This window comes from Aethalodelphis obliquidens, unplaced genomic scaffold (genome assembly GCF_003676395.1).
Source record: "Aethalodelphis obliquidens isolate GAN/ISIS:26980383/991018 unplaced genomic scaffold, ASM367639v1 scaffold4, whole genome shotgun sequence".
Taxonomy (NCBI): Eukaryota; Metazoa; Chordata; class Mammalia; order Artiodactyla; family Delphinidae; genus Aethalodelphis; species Aethalodelphis obliquidens.
The window spans coordinates 34,182,719-34,205,146 of record NW_020837948.1 but is presented as its reverse complement, the minus strand read 5'-3'; the positions used below and the strand labels follow the sequence as shown (position 1 = coordinate 34,205,146).

Genomic DNA, 22,428 nt, shown 5'->3' with positions numbered 1-22,428 from the left:
AACTATGCATAGTTCTAAGCCTGTGTTCCTCCATCAACATTAGCCTAATGTCATGGATTCAAGTTTTAAAATTGTGTTCTTTTTCTGTTCCTGAAGTCATCTTGTTTTCATCTTCTATATAAAATGTTTCATTGCACAACAGCGTATTAAGCTATTTATATTTAGTGTGTGGGGCAGGACAATTACACAGTAATGGGTTAATTTCTCTTCTGTAAGGCAGAATGCCACTGTGGCCTACCAGAATTGGTTGCATTGTAATTTGCTTTGTTCATTTTACTGATATTGGCCCTAATACTTGGTAATTATTTTCTGATTGAAGTTCTCACCTAGGATAAGCTGCTTTCATGGGCAAGAATTGAAAACCTACTTTGAACCATTAAACCAAGATTATTTATAAACATGACAGGATCTCAGCATCATTTTGGAAAGACTTCATATCCCCTTGCACCAATATTTTAATAACATATTCTTTAGTGAAATGTATCCTGGCTAAACCAGTTATTATTTTTATTTCCTAATGGTCATAAAAAAGACTTTATAAATGTTTTCTGATCATGCTATAAATGTAATTAAAACTTAAGCAAAAGGACTCCACAATCATAAGTTTCATTAGCAGCACTTAGTATAGAGTGAGAAAAGGAAAAACTGTGGGTTTCCTTTGGGTTTGGGTTAGAAGAGCAGATTTATGATTCCATAGAGAATATACATGTTTCCCATTCACACAGTTGATGTGAATGGATTTGAAGCCATAGATGTAACTGATGAGGATTAAAATGCTTCATGAGCCTTCCATAGTCACATTTTGTATCTGTTGTAATATTTTATAGTTTGTTTTCATGGAATTATATTATCATATCCAAGTTTACTTCTTAGTACAGGAAGACATGAAATACATTTCAGTGATGTATCATTCCAATGATACTAGTTTGTTAAAATCTCTTTTGCTTGAAACTGTTTTAAAAATATTCGTTTCTCACAAAATTATTTTTCTGAAATTTATTCGTTTCTTATTTAAAATAAACAACTGGAGCTACTTACATTAGCACAGTTAACAAAATAATAAAACTGGTTTTCCAGTTGCCAAGTGGATGTTAGATTTTTTTGTGTTTTATAGCACCTGCTCAAAAATATACATTTAATTTTTATTTTTTTTTTTTCTGTACGCGGGCCTTTCACTGTTGTGGCCTCTCCCGTTGCGGAGCACAGGCTCCGGATGCGCAGGCTCAGCGGCCACGGCTCACGGGCCTAGCCGCTCCGCGGCATGTGGGATCTTCCCGGACAGGGGCACAAACCTGCATCCCCTGCATCGGCAGGCGGACTCTCAACCACTGCGCCACCAGGGAAGCCCTACATTTAATTTTTTGTGGATTACACTTTAATAGGCTTTTAGAAGACAACTTCAAAGGGTTTGCCTGTGAAGATAGCTGTTTTCTGTTGTAGTGTTGATAATATTTTAGAAAGCTGATGAACTCTGACTTCCAAATCAATCCAAACTAACCTTGTGAAAACCATTTATTAAAACATGCCCTGCAGTCACATGCACATTATTTTGTTTCTACTATTATGCTAATAGAGGTTATTTAGTGTTGTTGGCTCCTGAGATAACAGAAGGAAATGGGTGGTTTGTAAGATGAAATGTGAAGCATATTATTTTCTCATTGTTCTGGAAAATCATCTTTTTCTCCCCATGCTTGAACATCTGAGAGCAACCTTCCCTCTCACTTATTATGAGGAATCAGATGATATTATTTAAGGCACAAAATTTTGTAAATTTTGCAATCTTATCAACTCTCCACCCCTTATCTCTTCTCTTTTTTTTCACAGGTGATTTCTATTCACTACTTTCCAAGCTGCTAGGAGAAAGGGAAGATGTTGTTCATGTGCATAAATATAATCCTACAGAAAAGGCAGAATCAGAGTCAGACCTGGTAGCTGAGATTGCAAACGTAGTCCAAAAGAAGGATCTTGGTCAGTCTGATGCCAGAGAGAGTGCAGAACATGAGAGGGACAATGCTCTTCTTGTCAGAGACAGAATTCACAAATTCCACAAACTAGCATCTACTTTGAGGCCAGCAGAGAGCAGAGTTTTGTCATTACAGCAGCCGCTACCCGGTGAAGGCACCTGGGAACCAGAACACACAGGAGGTGCGTTTAGGGCTTCTTTTAAAGAATAAAATGTGAAACGCTACAATCCACATAAGCAAAATCTGAAGGGAATAAAAATTAATGGGTGAGAAAGCTCATCAATGAAAAGGATTTATCATTAGAAAAAACATGACTCAGATTTGGGTTGTCAGATATCACCTTTGTTTGAGGAGTTTTTCTTTTTGTTTTGGTCCAGTACTATCAATACGTAAATTCAATCTCTGTTTAGATGATGAGCCAGAATTACTAAGACCCCAAATCTTTGGATCATATTGGGGAGGGTGGCATATGAAATTCAGGGTAACAGATTCTTTCAAAATCAACATTCTGCATTTAGTTCAATGGGAATAAACTGAAAATTCAAACCTGATATGTAAAGTCCTGGTGTATGGAATGGTTATACACTACCTTCCTTTAAGGTAATTAAATTCCTCTCAGAGGAATCTTACACTTCCAACGTTCTCATCCAATTGACTTGTAAAATGTAACCATTTTTATGACTTTGACTTCTTGAGTTCCATTATCAATTACTATCTTAATTGGAAAGTTGAGTAGTTATATCTGAAGGGACCTCCAGCAAGTCAGTAACTATCAGATTTATCTTTACTTCTAACCAGGATTGGCTTCTGTAATTAGAGGACAATACCTTATTCCCTTCAGGTTTCTGTACCAGCAAGCTATGGATGCCTCATCTTTGTCTTTAATTGTGTTGTGGCTTCTGTGATATTGATTGTGTTTCATGTTACTTGCTAATGTGGAAAGCCAAATAATACAGCATGTGGAGATAATCCCCAAAAAAGTAACGGATATGCATGCATGGCAGCTGTCCATGCGTGGGCTGGAATGGCACAGGCTGCCAGCTTGATGTTTTCAAATACAGCTTTGCAGGAAGCCATAAATTATTCAACACCCAACTGATTTTTATTTATAATTGAAAAAAATTAGGATGCAGTGCCTTTTGCTAACACAGGAGTTTTAATCATTGACCATTAGGACTGGCCTAATAGTCTCTATGAGATGTTAAATGGAACCCAGATTTTTACCTCTTCATATTTAAACAGGGTCAGCCCTGCTCTAACTCCTTCTAAATTTACCTAATAAAACTGTGTTTCTCAAGAGGTGGTCCCTGGACCCTCTTGCATCAGAATCACCTAGGGTGATTATGAAAAATCTAGACTCCTGAATCCTACTGAAGACCAACTGAATTGACATCTCTGAGTATGATGTCTAGAAATCTGCAGTTTATCATGCCCCTATCCGTTTCATAGAAAGACTGGAGTGTCTGTCTGAACATCTATATTAAAGACAGTAAATTGGAACCCGAACAACATATAAATATAAAAGGGAAAGGGGCCTCTTTGGTGAGAATACAATTCTATTCAAGCGTGAAGTGTTAGAGTTGCATCCTGCTTTATTCCATGACTTGTCTTTTTTTTATTGAAGTATTTATTTTTTATTGAAGTAACATTGGTTTATAACATTATATGTGTTTCATGTGTACAACAGTATATTTTTATTTCTGTATACCCTACAGTGTGCTCACCACCAAAAATTTAGTTTCTAGTTATCTATGACTTGCCTTTATTACTCTTTGATGTGAAATAATATCATGGTCATTTATAGGCATCATAAATGTCAATGTAAAAATCACAGTTTGACTTAAGGAATTGTATTCCTAAAACCTACTTAGTTTTTCTAAGAAAGAAATGCTTAAAATACTCAAAATACACTTACTGGCCAAATCCTCTTATACCTTCCAAGGTAGTCAGAATGGCAGTGACCAGGAAAAAAATGTTTCTCCAGGATCTGGTTCAGAAAGTTTCCAAGTATGTGGGTGAATGTCACTGAAATCAATAAAGCAATGAGTTACAGAAACAGAGCACAAATTCTAGTTACAGGAAGAAGATGTGCATGTATTTCCTTTCTGAAATGACTTATTTTAGTGTTACTTCACTGCTCTGATTCAAAATTTTTTAAAAATTAAATGCAAAATAACAAAACTCATATTTAGGTAAGCTATTTCTAAAAGTCTTTTCAATTTTCTTTCACTGTTTACCATAACACTATCTAATATCTAACTTTAATTAAAGAAAAGCACTTAATAAGTGCTATATGTTAACAATAATTATGATTATAATTGCTACCATTAATGTCAAGTTGGACTAAGATTTCAAAAATTTAAACACCAAAGTAGTTGGTGTTTTATTATTTTAATTATTTATTAAATATTAATTATTTTAGCTTAAGTAGCATCCATGAGAGAATTTTCTTGCAATGTGTAGGAAAGCTGCAAAATTTGGCACTCTGAGTTGATAAATTGAGAAAATGACTTGGCAGTGTTCTACCATAATGGGAGTTTGTGGCTCTTCAAATCGCTGATCACTTACATTGATCTGCCTTGATGTTTTCCTGTAATATATGATGTACAGTGTGAAAATATGCAACCTGGTAAATTGAGAGGCAAGTGCACTCCTTTTTACACTTAACAGTTTGGTTTCTACCACTAGTTTGACATCTATATTGAGACAGCATTAATAGAGTAGAAAGGAAATCATAGCCTTTATTCTAGTTGCCTTCTGGAAACTAGATTCGTTGAAAAATAAATTTAAAACTGCAGACAGCTATTCTCTTGCTGTCAGATCTGATTGGACTACTATTTGCTAGCATATGGAAGCCTGATTCAACATTTGTTACACACCCTTGGACATCAGAAAATACATCTGCATTTGTGTGATGCTTCCCATCAGATAAGAGAATGCACAGAATCTTTAAATATTGTTATGGTACATTTACATTTTACTTAATTTCTATGGACAACTTTTTCTTGACTCAGAATCCATTACTTTTAACATATTTCGGTCATATGCTGACCCCTAGGTTCAAGTCTTATAGAATTCCCAGGGTAAAATAAAGCATTCAGTAGGCTGAATTTTCATCTCTGGAGGAGAGGAGAATAGTGAAAACAAACCCACACATAGCCCTTACTATGAGCCAGGCTAAGTGTTTTAGATGCATTAACTCATTTAATTCTCATAACAACCCTATTTATAAACCCATTTATAGAGGAAGAAACTGAGGCATAGAAAGGTCATGCCATGGATCCAAAGTGCCACAGCTCAATAAACCAACATTCAAAGCCAGGCAGGTTTGCTCCAAGTCTTGGTTTTTAATCACTTTATTACTCTGCCTCTCACAATAAAATAAAATAATAGATAGATAGGTAAGATACATATGCTGGTTTTTTCCAGTCATCCCATCGTCTTATCTACAACTGTAATAACTCTAGGTGTAGATTGCCTTTGGTCATACTTTCTCAATCAATATCCAAACAATTTGACTAAGGTGAGGATTTGTTTGCAGTTAAATTTTTAAAAGAAAAGGAACTCTGCTAATACTTCTGAGCCCCTAGTTATGTCTTAATTCTCTTCCTCACTTCACTCCCACTAAATAAGACCTTATAATTATTCTTGTTTTCTTTCTCACTTGAGTATAAATATTTCTCCTATAGTTTCAGTTAATTATAGTTATTGTTGGCACTTCTGATGAATAACAATCCCTGACCAAAATAAGGCATCTTTTCCTCACTAAACGAGAATTTGCAAGTATAGAAAGAGCAACCACTTTATTTTGTTCTTGTTGTTGAAATCTTCTACTGATTTCACTAGGGTCTTTTCCTTAAGATTAAATATGAAGAGCCTTGTTATGGTGAAGATAAGTCATAGTCCTAGGTTTGAAATTATGTTTTTTCTCAACTTTGTCTGTTAGTCCTTATGTACACAGATAAATGAAAATGCCCTTTTAAATGCTTATTGATAATTTCATATGAAAGCAGCATTGATTACTAACATTAATCTTTCCTGGAAAGGTGTAATTCATTAATCCTCTTAGTGATTTATTGATACAATTTTAATAGTAATGTTTAATTTTTTTTGAAAGTAGTAACTTTGTTTCTAAATATATGGTGGAATATGCACAATTACCTTTATTTATAATGAATACAAAGATTCTTCTGAAATAATCCTATCGTTTGACATGTGAATTTAGAGCAGCTGACACTTGGAGTTGGCTTGCCCAAGGTCACATGTAAGAAATTTGTATTTAATTTTCAAATTAAAACTGTAAGTCTACAACATTAGTCATACACTGAATTACTTCTTAGATAAAAACTAAGAGGAATCTGAACTCAAATTTTTAACTTTTCCATGATTGAAAATGTTAAGTTTAAGTTAGAAGCCAAATATATTTTGTCATACAATTTTTAATAAGGATTTGAAATATTTGTAATTGAGGATTAGGAAATAATTACCCTTGCTATTGATGACTGAAGTCTTGCCCAAGCCTGTATTTCCTTTTTTATGAATAGAGAAAATGACCTGGGATGAGCCAGTCCTGTTCTAGCATTCTGTGATTCTCTTATAAAGATGGGCAGGGATTGGGAAAACATCAGTATTTATTCCATATCCATACAGCACTAGTCCTCAATGACTGCTTTGTTCTTGATCATTTAATCTTAAAGAGAACAGCCTTTAACTGCCTAATAATGAAAAAGATGACACTGGAAGCAAAAACATCAATTAACTGAGGTAGTGTTCACAGAAGAAGATGTGAACTCAGTTTTCCTTTAACTATTTTAGAATTTGTAATTAACACAGAGACCTAGGTTTTGAGGTCCTGAAAGTTTTGAGGTCTTGGCTGGGTAATCTTAATAAATGTACAATGATATTTTTAAATGAAATTCAAAATAATTTAATATAATTTCTCTGAATGTTCTTGCTGTGCACAAAATAGTTCTTTGCATTGACAAAAAGAGCAAAGTTTCTTTCAGTGTTAACCCTCTTATATATTTCCTCACATATCACCTTTGCTGTTTTGAAAATTTACCAAAAGTATATAAATATGTTCTAGATATTTACACTGCTTTTTCTTCTTGAAAATTCCCAACCAAAAGGGATTCTTATAAATGACAAAATAGGTAAACAACCCATTAGGCAGTGCTTTTTGAGTGCTTACCAATCTAAGATCAGTGATAATTAGGGTTATTCACAGCCAGATTAAGGTTCTTTATACAGTATTTCCAATATTTGATGAAATCCCCATTTGAAGCCAGAATAGTGTATTTACTGACATTTGGGACATTGCATATTTCTATCAGAATTAATATTTCTGAATCTTCATGAGCATCTCGCTTCCAGTACCTGTTGGTGGACCACTGAATAGAAAAGTTCCAGGAAACCTGACATTTGTTTATTGTCTTTAATGAAAATAATTAGCCAATTAGCTTTTTTTTTAGTCTCTTCACGGTAGCTTCAGCACAATACTAGGGGTAAAAAGAGGTAGTACAAGTGAACTAAAAGATTATAAGGGTGTTTAAATGCTAGTTGACAACATAAGCAAGTAGAGACTGGAGCATAGAGTTCAATTTAGTGCATTTTTTTGGCCATTACAATGGGCCAGGCCCCGTGCAAGACTTAGTGACAAAACAGTGAATAAGACATGATCCTTGCCCTCACAAAATTCCATCTAGTTGTAGTGGTGCTGGGCTCTGAGAAGCTGATGAAAGCGACTAAATATCTGTATTGTTATGAGGTTCAAGTCTCCCTTGGAGCCCATCCAGAATCTTCAGGAGCTGCTGAATGAGTACAGAATGACCACCGAAAAGACAAGCTGTAACTGAGATGAGAATGAATGAAGTACAACCTGAGATTCAAGCAACTTAAAAATAATTTGAAACATTTTCTTTGGGGAATCCATCCATACGTCTCTAATTATAATACTTATACCCTGCTTCCTGAGTTCACTTTCAGAAACACAGTTTTTTTCATGTCACCCCATGATTGAAAACCTTCAGTGGTTCCCAGTCGCCTATAGTCACAATTTGCATCCTTTTCTCCTATTATGATAGATAATAAGCGTGATAGATGATGAATGCTATTCATCCTAGCAGCCCCATTTACATCCACTGCTGTGCAAATTTAGGCACGCCAGTTATTACTCTGCCCACTTCTCCCCAACTCAGGAAGACATAGCAAAACACACATGAGTGAGAATGACATTCTCGCGTGCTCTAATATATTTCAGAAGTAAATTATTCCCAAGTTTTGTGCTTTACTGCTATTAATAAAGTACTTGCAGCATACCTCAAAATTAATCACAGTATAGATCAAGACACCACAGCTCAAAACTACATTCTTTAATTCATTGTTAAATCCATACCTTCATGTTCTCTACAAATGTATATTTTCCAGTCTAAACTAGATCTTGGGGTCTGTTAATCCTGCCTGTCACTCTCATACCCGCTCCTGACATACACAGATATCCTTAAAGACGTACAAATTACGTAAAGATCTTGAAACACATTCTGCAATTATAATCATCCTCACTTTCCATCTTTCTGACTGAAATATTCTCTGCCTACTTCTATATTCAATAAACTTTAAGTGAGAACACCTACCCTCTCCCAGCCAAGCCTCAGGAAGGATTATGGGCCCTTTCCTGTGTTCCTGCACTGTACTGCGTCATAAATGTTTGCTTTCTGTTTTTTGTTTGTTTTTTGGTTATTTTTTGGGGTTTTTTTTTTTTTCATTTTATCCTATGAGTCCCTCTAGAACCAAAACCATGCTTTATTTCTTTGTGTCCCCAGAATCTTACATAACACCTTACATAGACAATACACTTAGGGAATATTTGTTGAATATGCCTCAGCAAAGGTTGTAGACACAACTGTTCCAGGCATCCTATAGATTGTGCTGTGTTATTAATTTTTGTTTTAAAAATTAAATGAGCAAAGGTAAGAATATTTTGAGTGAAAAGTTACTGTTTCCTGTTGTATAGTTGAGAGAATTATCTTAAAGTGTTTACTCCCACACCAGCATCCTCTCAGGCTTTCAGAAGCTGACTGTACAAGCCCTGTGTTTCCCTTTCTTCCTCCAGTCTTTAATGTTTATCTTTGAGGATTTCACTGCATGTTGCCACATCCTCCAGAGTATGGGAAGGAGAAAGGAGACTCAAACTGCTGCTTTTTTACTTCTCAGCATCTCTGTTGAAGCGTTTCAGAGGGAAAGAAATATTGACACTGATACAAAGGATTTCACGGCATCTTCATAACTTTATATCCTCAGTTAATAGAGCTACTCTGTACATGGTACCTCTTTATTCATGAGCATTTTTATAAAAGGGGTTAACAATTGAACCTAGGTATTCTCTAAGTATAAGTGTATTCTGATCAGAAGTGAGAGTGATTGTAAATCACTCAGTCATAGAGTTCCTGTTATGTTTTCCTTTCTTGTGTTAGGAAACAGTGAAATATAAGCAGTGAAAGAATATCTCTCCATTCCCATTGTTATAGGAACACTAAAGTTAGGTGAAATGAGACTGGTATCTTACATAGTTCCTTGTACAAGGTATTATCAATGATGGTTTATTATAAGGTCTAATGTATTCTGAACATCCACAATTTATACAGAAGTTAGATGAGAAAGACAGACACACACAAACACATAGAAACGGGCTTATTGCCTAAGAATACTATTTATTTACAACATTTAAAGCTTTGTATTAAAATGATGCCATCCATGTTGCCATATTTTTCAAAGATACTAATTTAAAGTAAGAATCTTGTTAAGAAGACTGTCTCAAATTTGCCCCTTAATGGCTTAAGGATAAACTGGTTTTACGAGGCATCTTATCAACAGGAAAAGAGCATATCCCCAAACAAGTTCACAGTCACTTACTTTATTCATAGCTCAGGAGGCTCCTTGGCATGTGCCTGTGGTATATTTTATGTAGAGCATGGCTTGATTTTTTTTCTTTGCATCTAGTGACATTACTGCATGAACTTCTTATATTCATTGTGAACCTTCATGAGGTTATACTAGCTTTCTTTTTTACACTAAATGTATGGATTTATCTTTTAGATTTCCATGTAGAAGAGGCACTGGATTGGCCTGGAGTATACTTGTTACCAGGCCAGGTTTCTGGGATAGCTCTGGACCCTACGAATAATCTGGTGATTTTCCACAGAGGTAACCATGTCTGGGATGGAAAGTAAGTACTAATTTTTCCTTGAAGGAGTAAATGAAGATAAAAATAGCATGCATTGCTTTTCATTAAACTGAGAATAATGGTGAGAGAACTATCAAGGTTTTCTTTGAACTTGATTTTTGTGAGCAAAACATATTTGTTCTTTTAGTACATGACTGTGACACATAGAAAAGAGAAAGTCTTGTGCATTTGAAAACAATTAAGGTAGTTTCACAAACTAGTTTATGGAAAGAAGGCAATAAATGTCTGTGATTCTGCCTACTTAGGATTTTGCTCTCTCCCCCTTGAAGCTACCTTCACATTCCTAAGGAAAGTAACATTAAAGGCAGTTAAGACAGTACATGGCTGAGGCATTTCAAGACTTCAGAAAAAGTGCATCATGATCAATGATCAACGAAGAAAGTCACTAGTTGACTACAATAAAGCACTTCATTATTTTCATGTACTGGGTACAGAACCATAGTAAGGCCATTGGACTCTCCCTTTCCATCAGACTGCTCCCTGGCATGATAACAGTGCCTTCTGGAGACTGTAGTTAGAGCAGCTTGGCCACCATATTATAGAAAGAGTCAGTACCTTGGCCTTCACATTTCCATACAGATTAATTTTATTACTCAAATTTGCATTTTTCATGAGCACCGAAAACTTAAAGAGTAACAAGACTTAAGAATAACACTAAAACTAATATCCCGCTTTTCCCTCTGGGTTTCTCTTTCCAACCTTTTATTCTGTCTTCCACTATCATCTTATAGGGAGTTTTGGTAAAAAAGTCTAACATTCATTGAGTGTTTACTGTGCTCCTGTGACTGTTCTGTTTACATAAATTACCTCACAACATTTAGGCACTGTTATTATCATCATCATTCACGTTTTACAGGTGAAGAAACCAAGAGGAAGTAAGTGTCCTGCCCCAGACCTCACAGTTAGCCTGGCAGAGTCAGGCCTCAGTTCCTTTCCATCTGACTCCAGAGTTGGCCTACTTACCCAGTTTGTTAAACTTGCTGCCTTTTAGAGGATTACGAGCACATCTACATGATTGTATTTTTAAGAGCTTATTCCAAAATTTAGCAGGTTATCTTAATTCTCCTGAGTATCCATTTATTCATGTGTTTTAACACAAATCTACATATGAAGGTAAATTTTTTAATATCTTATGAATTAAGTGTAATGAATCTCTCCTTTCAAGTGTACAACTGTAGGGTTTCATTTGGAAAATTGAGGATCCACATACACAGTTCAATTGTTTTCTTCCTCCATTTTCAGAGATACTGATTAAACTTAGGCTAAGCCTGCTGTGTCACATACGCATGTATGTAGTTTTCTTTGTGTAGTTGAAGATGGAATTCAATTAGCATTTCAAAATAGATTGATAGCTTTGTTACTGTTTAATTGTCCTTTCCAGTTGTCGCACTCAAAAATGGAATCTGAGGAAGAGATCAATTCAGAATTCAAAGCCATCGAACTCAGCATCCCTATTTATACATCTCTGTTACATCATCTTAGTCATTATTGAACATCTAATGATATTTTCACAAGCACTTTCAAAAGCAAACTATTACTATTCATTGTAGCATATTCTTCATTTTAATGAATATTGCTACATTTTCCGCATGGATTTCTAGCCACATTTTACCAGACGAGAAAATTACAGCATCATTTTCTCCCATTGATACTGTTTCAGCTGGCTAAAGCTAAATCGGACAAAGTCCAATTTTCCATTTTAATGTGATATTCATTCCAAGTAAACAGCAGAGGCTGGAATAGTTTAATAGAAAAGAATAAAAAGGGATCTGTAAAGGCCAGCTTGGGGTAGATGACACAAGACTGTGAAACAAGAGCCACATAAGAACATTTTCTGGGACATATATGGCCGTCCTAGCTGAAGACCTGCTTTTTCCTGGTCTCTTGCTTTCATCTAGATAACCAGTATCATGTGTAAATAGATTCCAGTTCCATTACCAAAGCCCCAGTGTGTTTACCCTGATAAATGGCACTGACAAAGGGCCAAAAATGCAAGACTTTTTCAGGGCAGTCATGCTGATTTAACTCATTAAATCTGTTTCTTCTTTCTTCTTCTTCTTTTTTATCTTTCAGGTGTAAGAATATTTGTTATCTCTCTTTCCTTCTGCCTCTCTTGTATTTCCTGTTGGCCTCTAGCAGCCTTTGCAATCCATGGTTGTGAGGAAGTTCTCTTCTGGCACTCGGATCTCTGCTTTTAACACTGTCTGCTTTAATATTCATAAAGGGAATAAGAAGTGGATTACTCTGTTAGTTATTTTGTAGGAAAATAGATTCGGATATGTGGGCCCTGCTCGTTGAATGGTCATACATGACCATCCTTCCTACATGTATAAGTTGCATTATATAGAATAGACAACGTACATAATTTTTCTTTTTCCTCATTGACTATCCAAGGATTATACAAAGAAAAAGACAGCACTTTCCAGAAAAATTTATTATGTGCTAGTGAGAGACAATGGAAATTAAAAATGGGGTGGAAATTGCATTCTTGTTGCTACCACTGTTTGGATAGAAAGATGAGAAATCCTGTATTAATTTTCCTCAGAATCTTTCCCATCCTGACACTTCTCATGTTCACAAAATTATAAGTTCCATAAGGCTAGAGCTTGTTCTAAATCAAATCTTAGTAGTCTATATCCCCTAATTTTTTGTAGTTGATCATTCTTTAAGTATCAGACAGTACTTGGAGTTAATAGTAATCCCTAATTAATACTCAGTACTCAAAGCTCTTTTGATATCATCACAAAAACTGTCTTTATAAGTAGTATTACTCTTCATTTCTACCTGATAGCCTTGATCAACTCTTACTTTTCTACTTAATCATGCTAAATAAGCATAGCAACAAAATAATAATAGTAGTAATAATAATAATGATGATGATAAAACACTTACCCTCCTGAAAGATGACTGTCAACTCCCTTTCTCAATTTGATTTCCATTTTCTTCCCTGTCAGTATGGCTTCTTCTAGTTAAAATAGGAAATGCCTATTACCAGCAGGGTGTAATGAAACTTTAAAGAGCCTCTTGTCTGCCCTGGTGCTCGGGCGGCATGGCAGCTAGAGCTCTTTAAATGCCTCCCAGCAGGAGCTGGGTAGCTCCTGCCTCAGTAACAGCTGTTCCTCGGTCTCTGTCAAAATCACCACCATTGTCAGAGGCTTGCTTCTTGGCCTTTCTTTTATTTATCTCAGCTATGGCTGAGGTTCTGCTGTGCAGGCCTCACATCACATACCCTCTTAAGTAAATCATGGGTTTTATCCCTAATTTTTAGGTGCTAAAAGGTGTTTCCATTATACCACTTGTCATTTCTTCACATGCAGTTGGAAGGGATTTTGGAAGTTTTATCACTTGTAATTCTTTCCGTAACCAATAAGGGAGAAAACCCAACACAAACTAGCTTAGGAAAAGAAATTTATTAGTTTGTATAAATAAAAACTTTAAGGGTATGGTAGCTCAAACGACACCACCAGCACCTATTTAACACAATTTTCTCCTGGTTGGCTCCATTCTTAGACCCTGATTGATCTTTCTCCCCACTTGCAGCTTCAGAATTATAGAAGAGGTAGTCTATTTCCCTGATGTAGGTCAACAGGAGATCCTTAAATGGAGACTTTCAGTGTTCTAAAACACTGTCAGTGTTCTACCTGACTTTAGGTCATATTTCTTGCATCCTAAACCAGTCACTGTGGGCAGAGGAATGAAATCCACTCTTTTTTTTTTTTGCGGTACGCGGGCCTCTCACTGTTGTGGCCTCTCCCACTGCGGAGCACAGGCTCCGGACGCGCAGGCTCAGAGGCCATGGCTCACGGGCCCAGCCATTCTGCAGCATGTGGGATCTTCCCGGACCAGGGCACGAACCCGCGTCCCCTGCATCGGCAGGTGGACTCTCAACCACTGCGCCACCAGGGAAGCCCTGAAATCTACTGTTTGGCTTAGCCTAACTTTTTGTTCTATCCTTGGAATGTGAGAGTAGAGTTGACATTATCAAAAGCAAGTGGACTGAGAGTGAGGCTCAGAATGTTGGGTCAACTAAAGAAAAACTGAGGTTTCATTAGCACAAAATGGGGCAGTAGACCCTGGGCACCCAGAATAGCAAATGTCCACCAGAGAGCTCATCTCCAGCTTCCTGCTGGGACATCTGTAAACAAAATCTTCCATAGTCATCTGGAGCTTGAACTCTCAGTGCCAACAAATGCCCTAGATATGAGACATACTTTCCGGTTATGGGACTCATCTAGATGTCATAAAGTTCTTCATTATGTTAAACTCACATCTGTGTCCTGTAACTTCACCTTCATGACAGCCAAATGCAAAGTGAATTTACTCCCATTTATTCATGTCAATTATTTGCATATTTAAAGAAAGTCTTATCTTCTCCAGACTAAATATCCCCCAGGCCCTCAGCCAGTCTTCATACTGACATGATACTTTCATCTGAAGGTGCTCTGGTTTCTCAGTCCTTTAAAGTGTTTGGTTGAGAAGTGGCCACAATACCTCATGTGTTAGCTGATCAGCAATGCAATTACTTTCCTTGATGTGTATTCTAGATATCTATTAGTGTAAAAGGGTTCTGTTCACTTTTCTTCAGCAGTCATATCTTGTGTTGCCTTGTTACTCTGTGTTGAATTTGTAATCTACTAGAATCTCCAAATGTATTTCATGAAATTGTGCTGAAGTTTTTACTGGAAATTTATACTTATGCAGTGCTTTAAAAACACTGAATTCAGGATTTTATTCCAATTACATTTCACTCATTAGGTTTAGCATTGCTTCAATTTACAGATATTATTTTATTCTTAATTAACCAGAGAATGAGCTGTCCCTTCCAGCCTGGTATTAGGTCTGTTTGATGAGCTTGCCTTTCACATCTTTATACATGTTGTTTATAAAATTGAATAGTTGAATGATTGGTTTAGCAAGTTTTGTCCTTAGAGGTGTGGTCTTCTGGGAATCTTCTCCCATTTGCCCTCCAAAAATTTGTTCACAAACCACCTCTTCATCAATGTTTTACGGAACCTTGTGAGGTTCTATTGTTTCAGAAATCTATCTGCTTTCTCACTTTCATAAAAATCAGTTCAAGATTTGCCTCCCTAGTTTTCTGGAGTCTCTGTTAAGATATATCTGCTTGAGGTCCTGCTTCTGTATCTGCAAATTCTTTCATACCTTAAGAATTAATTGGGCCTGGAAAATTGAACTCAAAATGACTGAGTGGTACCTTAGTATCTTCACATCTGAGAGAAAATTGTAAGGAGTTCTACAAAAAGAATGTTTCCATAGTCTACCCTTTTCTCTCATATTGCCATTTCCAATTTTACTCAAGCCATTTTCTTCCAGTTTTATGCCACTTTCTCTGATTCTTCTTGGCTATGTGACTATTCTTCCTATCTCTTCTACATCTACAAATTAAATTTGATAACTAGAGGGGAGATTCTCCAGTCCAGTGAGGTCAATCCTAGTAAGAGAAAACCACATGTTTTTGAAGACAGGAGACCTGGGTTTGAATCTTGGTTACCACCTCCTACCTTTGAGACCTGTATCAAGACATGTGAACTCCCTGCCTCTGTTCCCTAGTCCAAAAAAATGAAGACTTTAAAAAGTGCCTCACTCTGTTGAGTAACAAAAAGCACTTTGTTAAGTGACTCATTCCCAGTGGCCTTATTGATGGATAAGTGCTGTGATACCTAGTTCTTTGTTCTTTTCATCCCTATTTGAGATGTCTCTAGTGGTAGGTCCATCAGGACACTAAATAGTCACACTGGTTTCTTTTCCTACCTTTTTTCTTCCTCACAGGAATTTTTCAATGTGTATATATTCAGAAGTAAGTGTTTTTAACATAGTATTAAATTATATTCCGTTTAAAGTCTTTGGTCTTATTATGGTATGTCTTTGCATTCCTAATGTTGAGGGTACATTTCCACTTATTTTCTCACTTGAAAACCTATGGTCCTTTCTCCAGCCTCTTCATTTATATAATTACAACATTATATTTTACTTCTGTCTTCAGTTGCTATTATTTATTTTGCATTTCCTTAATTTTGATTGATGGCACAGAAGTTTATTGTCTCCCTATTCTAGTTCCTTTGTGTGAGAATATTGCAAAGCATTTCTTTTCATCCTTATCTAAACTGTTTGATTAGCTGCTAATGTGCAAAATCATTAATGGGGGATTCAAATTGCTAAAATAAAGAACTGATGGATTCCAGCCCACAGCCCGCAGTTCAGTCTTTTCCGCTGAGTGCTTTTTCAGAGAAGCAAACAGAAATCAGCAGTGCTCCAGGCACTATGTGAAATGTGCAGGGTATTATTATATCCTGTAAAAAGTTAAATGTGGTTGAAATAAAGACCTCTCTGCAGCATATAATGCAGGGTAGCTGCTTTAGAACACTAAATAAGCAGTTTGCTATAGCAACAGTGTATCCAGCTCTGTAATCTGACATCTGTTTGTGAACTATTAGAGCGTTACTTTTCTTTGAATTAGAAAAGAGTTTATAAATTACTTTATTTGGCAGATTTAATGTGAGTGTGTGTGTGTGTGTGTGTGTGTGATTTTCCCATTTCAGAAAAACATCAATTCCTTTTATTACTTGCCCTGTGTAACTGCCAGGGGCCAGCTGTTAGTTGCATGAGGCTCCAGTGATCCCAAGTGAAAGGATTAGGGCTCATCAACCAATCCACTGAGGGACTGAATGTCCCTTGATGCTGCCAGTTTAAACATATAGACATCTGGTAAATGGTATCACAAAAGATTTTCAGTGAAACGGTTGGGCCTATTGTGGTTAATTCCTTAAAGCTATGATCTTTCTAAGAATTCTAGAATGTTATTATTTGTTATTTATGTTACTGAAGTAAATTAGTATGTTCAAATGATGTTAATATCAGTAAATTCAAGAACTTGCCTAATCACTGAGATCCTTAATGGATATGGGGAAGTGTAGTAATACTATGACTAATAATCATAGAGCCAAATACCATAGGAAAAGTGGTTAGTCTAAAGCATCACATAAAATGCCCTCTGTACATGCTAATGACATGGGAGTAATTTGTGATAATAAAAAAAACACTAAAAAACAAACCATATTATTAGTTGTTACATTGTAATGAGATACTAAGAAAAAAATCTTGATAAGTTGAGAGATCTGATATTTTCTGTGTATCCAAATTTTTATTATCAAAATCTGATTTATTTACTCTGTAGCTTATTTACTTTGTTACTTATTTTTCTTTTGGCTTTCATTTGCTATTTCACAATTTATTATAACATCACCAAAAAATGGTTAATAAAATAAAAGAGTATGATCCTCAAATTAGTTAATTTTGCTATTTTTCCCACCATTAGAAATCTGACATTTCTAGATTGTGAGTATAGATGCCCACACACAATTTAGGTTTGTGACAGCAAAATATCAACTACTTGATACATTTTTTTCTGTATTCATGAGCAGTGCAGAACAGTACCATTGATAAAGGATGTTTTCACTTACCTACGCATCAGCTACAACATTTCATTCGATCTGACTAGCATTGGGACTGTGAGTCGGGGTTTATTTATGTTTCTTCCTTGACATAGCTTGTTTTCTTGGAAGCCAAGCTCAATATCGCAGGTTCTTGACTTTGAGCTTACATGGCTGCCAGAGAGTAATTTAAACTAGAGTTTGCATTTTTAAATATTTAAGTGTCTGGAGAAATAAGCTGAAGCTATAAAAAACATGATTTAAATTAGAGGAGGTCAACATATGCTCTTGAACGTGGGGGTGGGGAGATGTACTTTCTCTCCATCATAAGTTGTAGGAATGTTATTTCCTAAAATAGTAGGACCAGAGATTTAAGACTGATGGTGAATATTTAAGTGAATGACAAGACAGACCAAAGAATTGCTGTTGCTGCAACCTATTGCTTGGGGAAATCATGAACAAGTAAATATGTCAGGCTTCCTCTATGGTTTGTCATTTTGCAGATAAGAGATATGGAATTAGGTATGCTGAGGTCTGATAGGCTCCAGTTTTATCAAGATATGCAATAGGCAATTGGACTGCCACTGTTATTAGCTGTCAGTGGTGGGTCAGAACACTGTCTGCATGTCAAGTGGATAGCACTTAGTAAGAATTATGAGGACTTGGTAACTTTCCATATTACTAACTCCTAGGTGGGGGTGGGGTGGAGAAGTAATGTACTAGTATATTCCATGCCCAAGTAAATAAACTGCAAGAATAAATGAAAATTTTAGGAAATACAAAATGGAAAGGGAAATCTAAGTATAATCAGTGGATTTTATCAATATCAATATCCTGGTTATGATATTGTACTGTAGTTGTGCAAAATGCTACCATGGAGGAAACTAGGTAAAGTGTACACAGAATCTCTCTGTATTATTTTTTCTTGCAACTGCATGTAAATCTACAGTTATCTCAAATTTTCTTTAAAAAAAAAGAGGGAAAACAAATTTTAACTCCTTAAAGTCAGAGAAAACATAATTTTCACATTATTTAAATTACCATTATGCCACTACAAATCATGAAATGTTTCTGAATAATGAGAAATATGACTTTGGTCTTAAAAGAAATGATAAATGAAGAGACTTTATCCTATTACATATGAATATAAAACTGTAACATACTATGAGTCTTAGACATACTGAACTTAAGTTATCCAGTATCATAGACAAGTTGTTAAAAATATAGATCACTGATGGTTGAATCCAGTACCTTTGTTTTCTAGGTGAATTGGTATGATGTTTTTAGTACAGAAAGTCACATTGAAAATACAGTTTCAGATATAGGATAAACTCTGGTGTTTCATAGTACTGAGAAAGAGTTACTTCACGTTTGCTCTTTACCAGTGTCTCCTGATTTAATAATACCTTGTATATTCTTACATTGGTTCGAACTAATAAAATTTTATATTTCAGTTTAATAGTGATCTCATGACTGTCTTATAAAATCTGCTCTGTTAGTGATGTTACTTCCATTTTGTTAACTTAGGTATTTTTTTTCTAGGTACTGGTGTGTGGTTTTAACTACACGTAATAGCGTATGTAAGCAATATTACTTAAGTTTTAGGTCGAGAAAGCTGAATCAATATTTTTTATTCAGTTGAATGCATCATTAATAAGAACTGCTTCAGGGACTTATTAGTATCTTTCAGGAAAAAAATACCCAAAAGACTATGACAGTCAAGAAGCTCAGATAATTGTGATGTATATTTTTAATGGCAAGAGAATGTAATTTTGAAATGTTTGTTCTCCTACTGGGACTTTGCATAAGTAATACTAACCAACTAATCAATAGAGGTATGACAGATTTGAGCAGTCTGTCGCCTTCCAAATTTGCAAATGTCTCTCCATAAATATTTAATATTATTCAGATTCTTTTGCTTCTACAGTTGAACTACAAAATATTAATAGTTTTTTTCACAGACTTGTCTGATTCTATAAGGCAAATTCTATTTTACAAAAATATTCATCTGGCAAAATATATATATTATATATTTTTATGCCCCCCAACACCCACACATATATGGCTTAACTATGTGCTGATCAATTCCTTGCTTTTGAAAATATAAGTTAGTCTCTTGGCGCTTTGTATATTTTCCTCTTTCACATAAGCTTACATTAGAAGAGCTTATCTTTGTTATTTATCCCAAATAATTTCCAAAACAGGTATTTAAATAAGTACAATGTCTGTGATAACTGTCAACTTAAAGAAAGACACTACTAACAATTCAGATAGAAATATAAATGAAAAATATATATAAACATACATGTTCATAATATTTTATAATAACCTGGAAGGTACAGAGTTAAAAAAGCAGAAATTGTCATATTCATTTTAGTGTTTACATTAATTATTATATAGATGTCCATTTTGTACTTACAGAAAAATTGTTATATGGAGAAAGTTTTATGTCTCTAAACACATTTTTGTTTCAAGAATCAATTATGGTTTATATTTTTGAAATATTTTGAACATTCTGTTCTACATCCTAAAATATGTATTTGCATGTTGTACCTACAGCAAGTAAAATAGCAAACATAGTTTTGATCACTATCCTTCCTGCTATCATTTACACTTTCCTTATCATTGCACAAAAAGTTGTTATGCCTTTTGTAGTTTGAAAGAAAATAACTATTGAATTAAAACATTTTGAAGAGCCTTTGAAAAAAATTAGTTACTTTAAGAGTTCTAGGTAGTGTTTCTCAAAGTCTCATGTGAATATGACTCACCTGGGGATCTTGTGAAAGTGCCAATTCATATTTGGTACGTCTGAAACCTTGCATCTCCAGGCACTGCCCATGCTGCTGCTCCACTGACCATTCACTAGTTCTTCAGGCTAATGGTATATCTGAAGTGTGAAGGGCAAAGAGTCAAAGAGTGAAGTCAGGCGCATCTGAGCCCTTCTCTTGATTCTCTATTTAAAATCTCAAGTGAATGGTCTGCATTTCTCAAGTTCACTGATGTTTCTGATTGGTTTATTTTCCATTCTAATGCTTTTTTTTTTTTTTTTTTTAGCTCTTTTGACAGTAAGTTTATTTACCAGCAAAGAGGTCTCGGGCCAATTGAAGAAGACACTATTCTTGTCATAGATCCAAATAATGCCGCAGTACTCCAGTCCAGTGGAAAAAATCTGTGAGTTAAATTACTTGACTATCTTTCATTTTCTAAAGAGGTGGTTCTAAACCCTGACTGAATATTAGAATCACCTGGGACGCTTCCAAAAATTAGATTGAGATTTAGTCTGGGAGCGGGCCCAGGTATCAAAATAGTAGTTTGAAAGCTCCCCAGGTGATTCTAGTAGGTAGTCAAGCTTCAGAGAGAATTGATACACATGCTAATGAAGTGACTTGCTACTCAGCTAGATCTGAAGGATAAAAAAAAAAAAATTCTTGAGCAGAAAAGTTACATAACCAAATTCACCAACCAATCACCATTAAGAAAAAAGCCTTCTCTCTTCCCATCTCAAAGTGAAGACTAAACAAATGTCACTTTCAGCTTTCCATAGCATGCATAGGTAATTTGACTTTGAAAGCTGCTCATTATTTGGTCTTATTCCTAGATGGCATTTGGCAGCCAAAAAAAGTTGGCTGATATTCATGGTCATTGAAAGAAAGGGACACCTGCTTACAGAGTGTCCACAACAGCTATAACCTGGCAGCGTTAGGAGCTATACCCTACTCCATCTGCTTAGGCACAGGGAAAGCCAGCTTCTTTGAAAGGTGGGGAGCCATCCACTTTGAATGCAGCTGCTTATGGAGATGGTAATAATTAGCTTTTTATAGGATTCTAAGATGGTGAGTCAGGGGCCAACTTCTAATATACCAGCCCCAGCACTCATTGTGTCTGAACCTGTCTCTTCAGTGCTCTACCCATTAATCAGAAGCATCTCATTCCAGAAAGGAATTAAAGAGGAAGGCAGAGCAACTGCTGCTAAATCAGCTTGGCCAACAGTGGGGTTTCTATGTTGAAAGCAAATCATAACTCTCACATTCAGTCACCAAAAGAGAGATCTAGTTCAGTTTATTAGTCAAGATCAGGGTGTTACATTCTTGGCTCATGAAAAAAAAAATCTGTGATTACAACACCTTGCAAAGGCTAGAAGCTGACGAACGTAGCTTGTGGATTGTCAGGTTTGACCACAATCACATTAAGACATTGTCCATGTGTTTTTAACTCTGTCCAAGTTCCTTAAGCCTGTGAGTCTCTGTCCACGTTACAGTTCTTTTATCCAGGTCGTTCCAATTGATTTGTTAAACAGATTAACCTTCTCTAATGATTATCCAGCACACCACTTCTCTTTGCTCAGATGATCACAGCCCATGTCTGCTGGAAGTTGTTTTCTTTGGGTTTTACTGTCTTTAGTAGGTACTTTTAAAGCTTTTCAGTCATATATTTAATATTTTATATTAGTACAGCATTATATTACCTTGCAGCATATTTAAGCAGCATATTCAAACCATATAAATCCATTTATAATTCTCTAGACAATTTGTTTTATACACATTTCTTTATGATCTTAGAACTTGTTTTCAAATTGATGTTACTTGTGTTATTTAATATACCATACTTTATAATATTTGTAATTGATACGTAGGCTTCGTGTATAGATTTTTAGATGGTTAAATACCGCTTAAGATTTTTCACAAGGAGGTCTCTCCTTGTGGGTATTTTCGTTTAACAATTCATTTTGGTCTTTTCTTTAGTAATACAGGTATACATTTATCAGTTTTTAAAT

The 22,428-nt window shown here is 35.5% G+C and overlaps 1 protein-coding gene across 16 annotated transcripts in view; it reads left to right on the top strand.

Annotated features, from left to right (window-relative positions):
* PAM (peptidylglycine alpha-amidating monooxygenase) overlaps window positions 1-22,428 on the top strand; it is a 282,583-nt gene that overhangs the window by 238,710 nt on the left and 21,445 nt on the right. For 10 of the 16 annotated variants that reach the window (XM_027100526.1, XM_027100525.1, XM_027100522.1 and 7 more), the window contains 3 exons: window positions 1,825-2,145; window positions 10,059-10,188; window positions 20,709-20,825. In XM_027100526.1, coding sequence (XP_026956327.1) covers window positions 1,825-2,145; window positions 10,059-10,188; window positions 20,709-20,825 — 568 coding nt within the window. The remainder of the gene's footprint in view (window positions 1-1,824; window positions 2,146-10,058; window positions 10,189-20,708; window positions 20,826-22,428) is intronic. The other 6 variants (XM_027100533.1, XM_027100532.1, XM_027100534.1 and 3 more) reach the window with 1 other exon arrangement.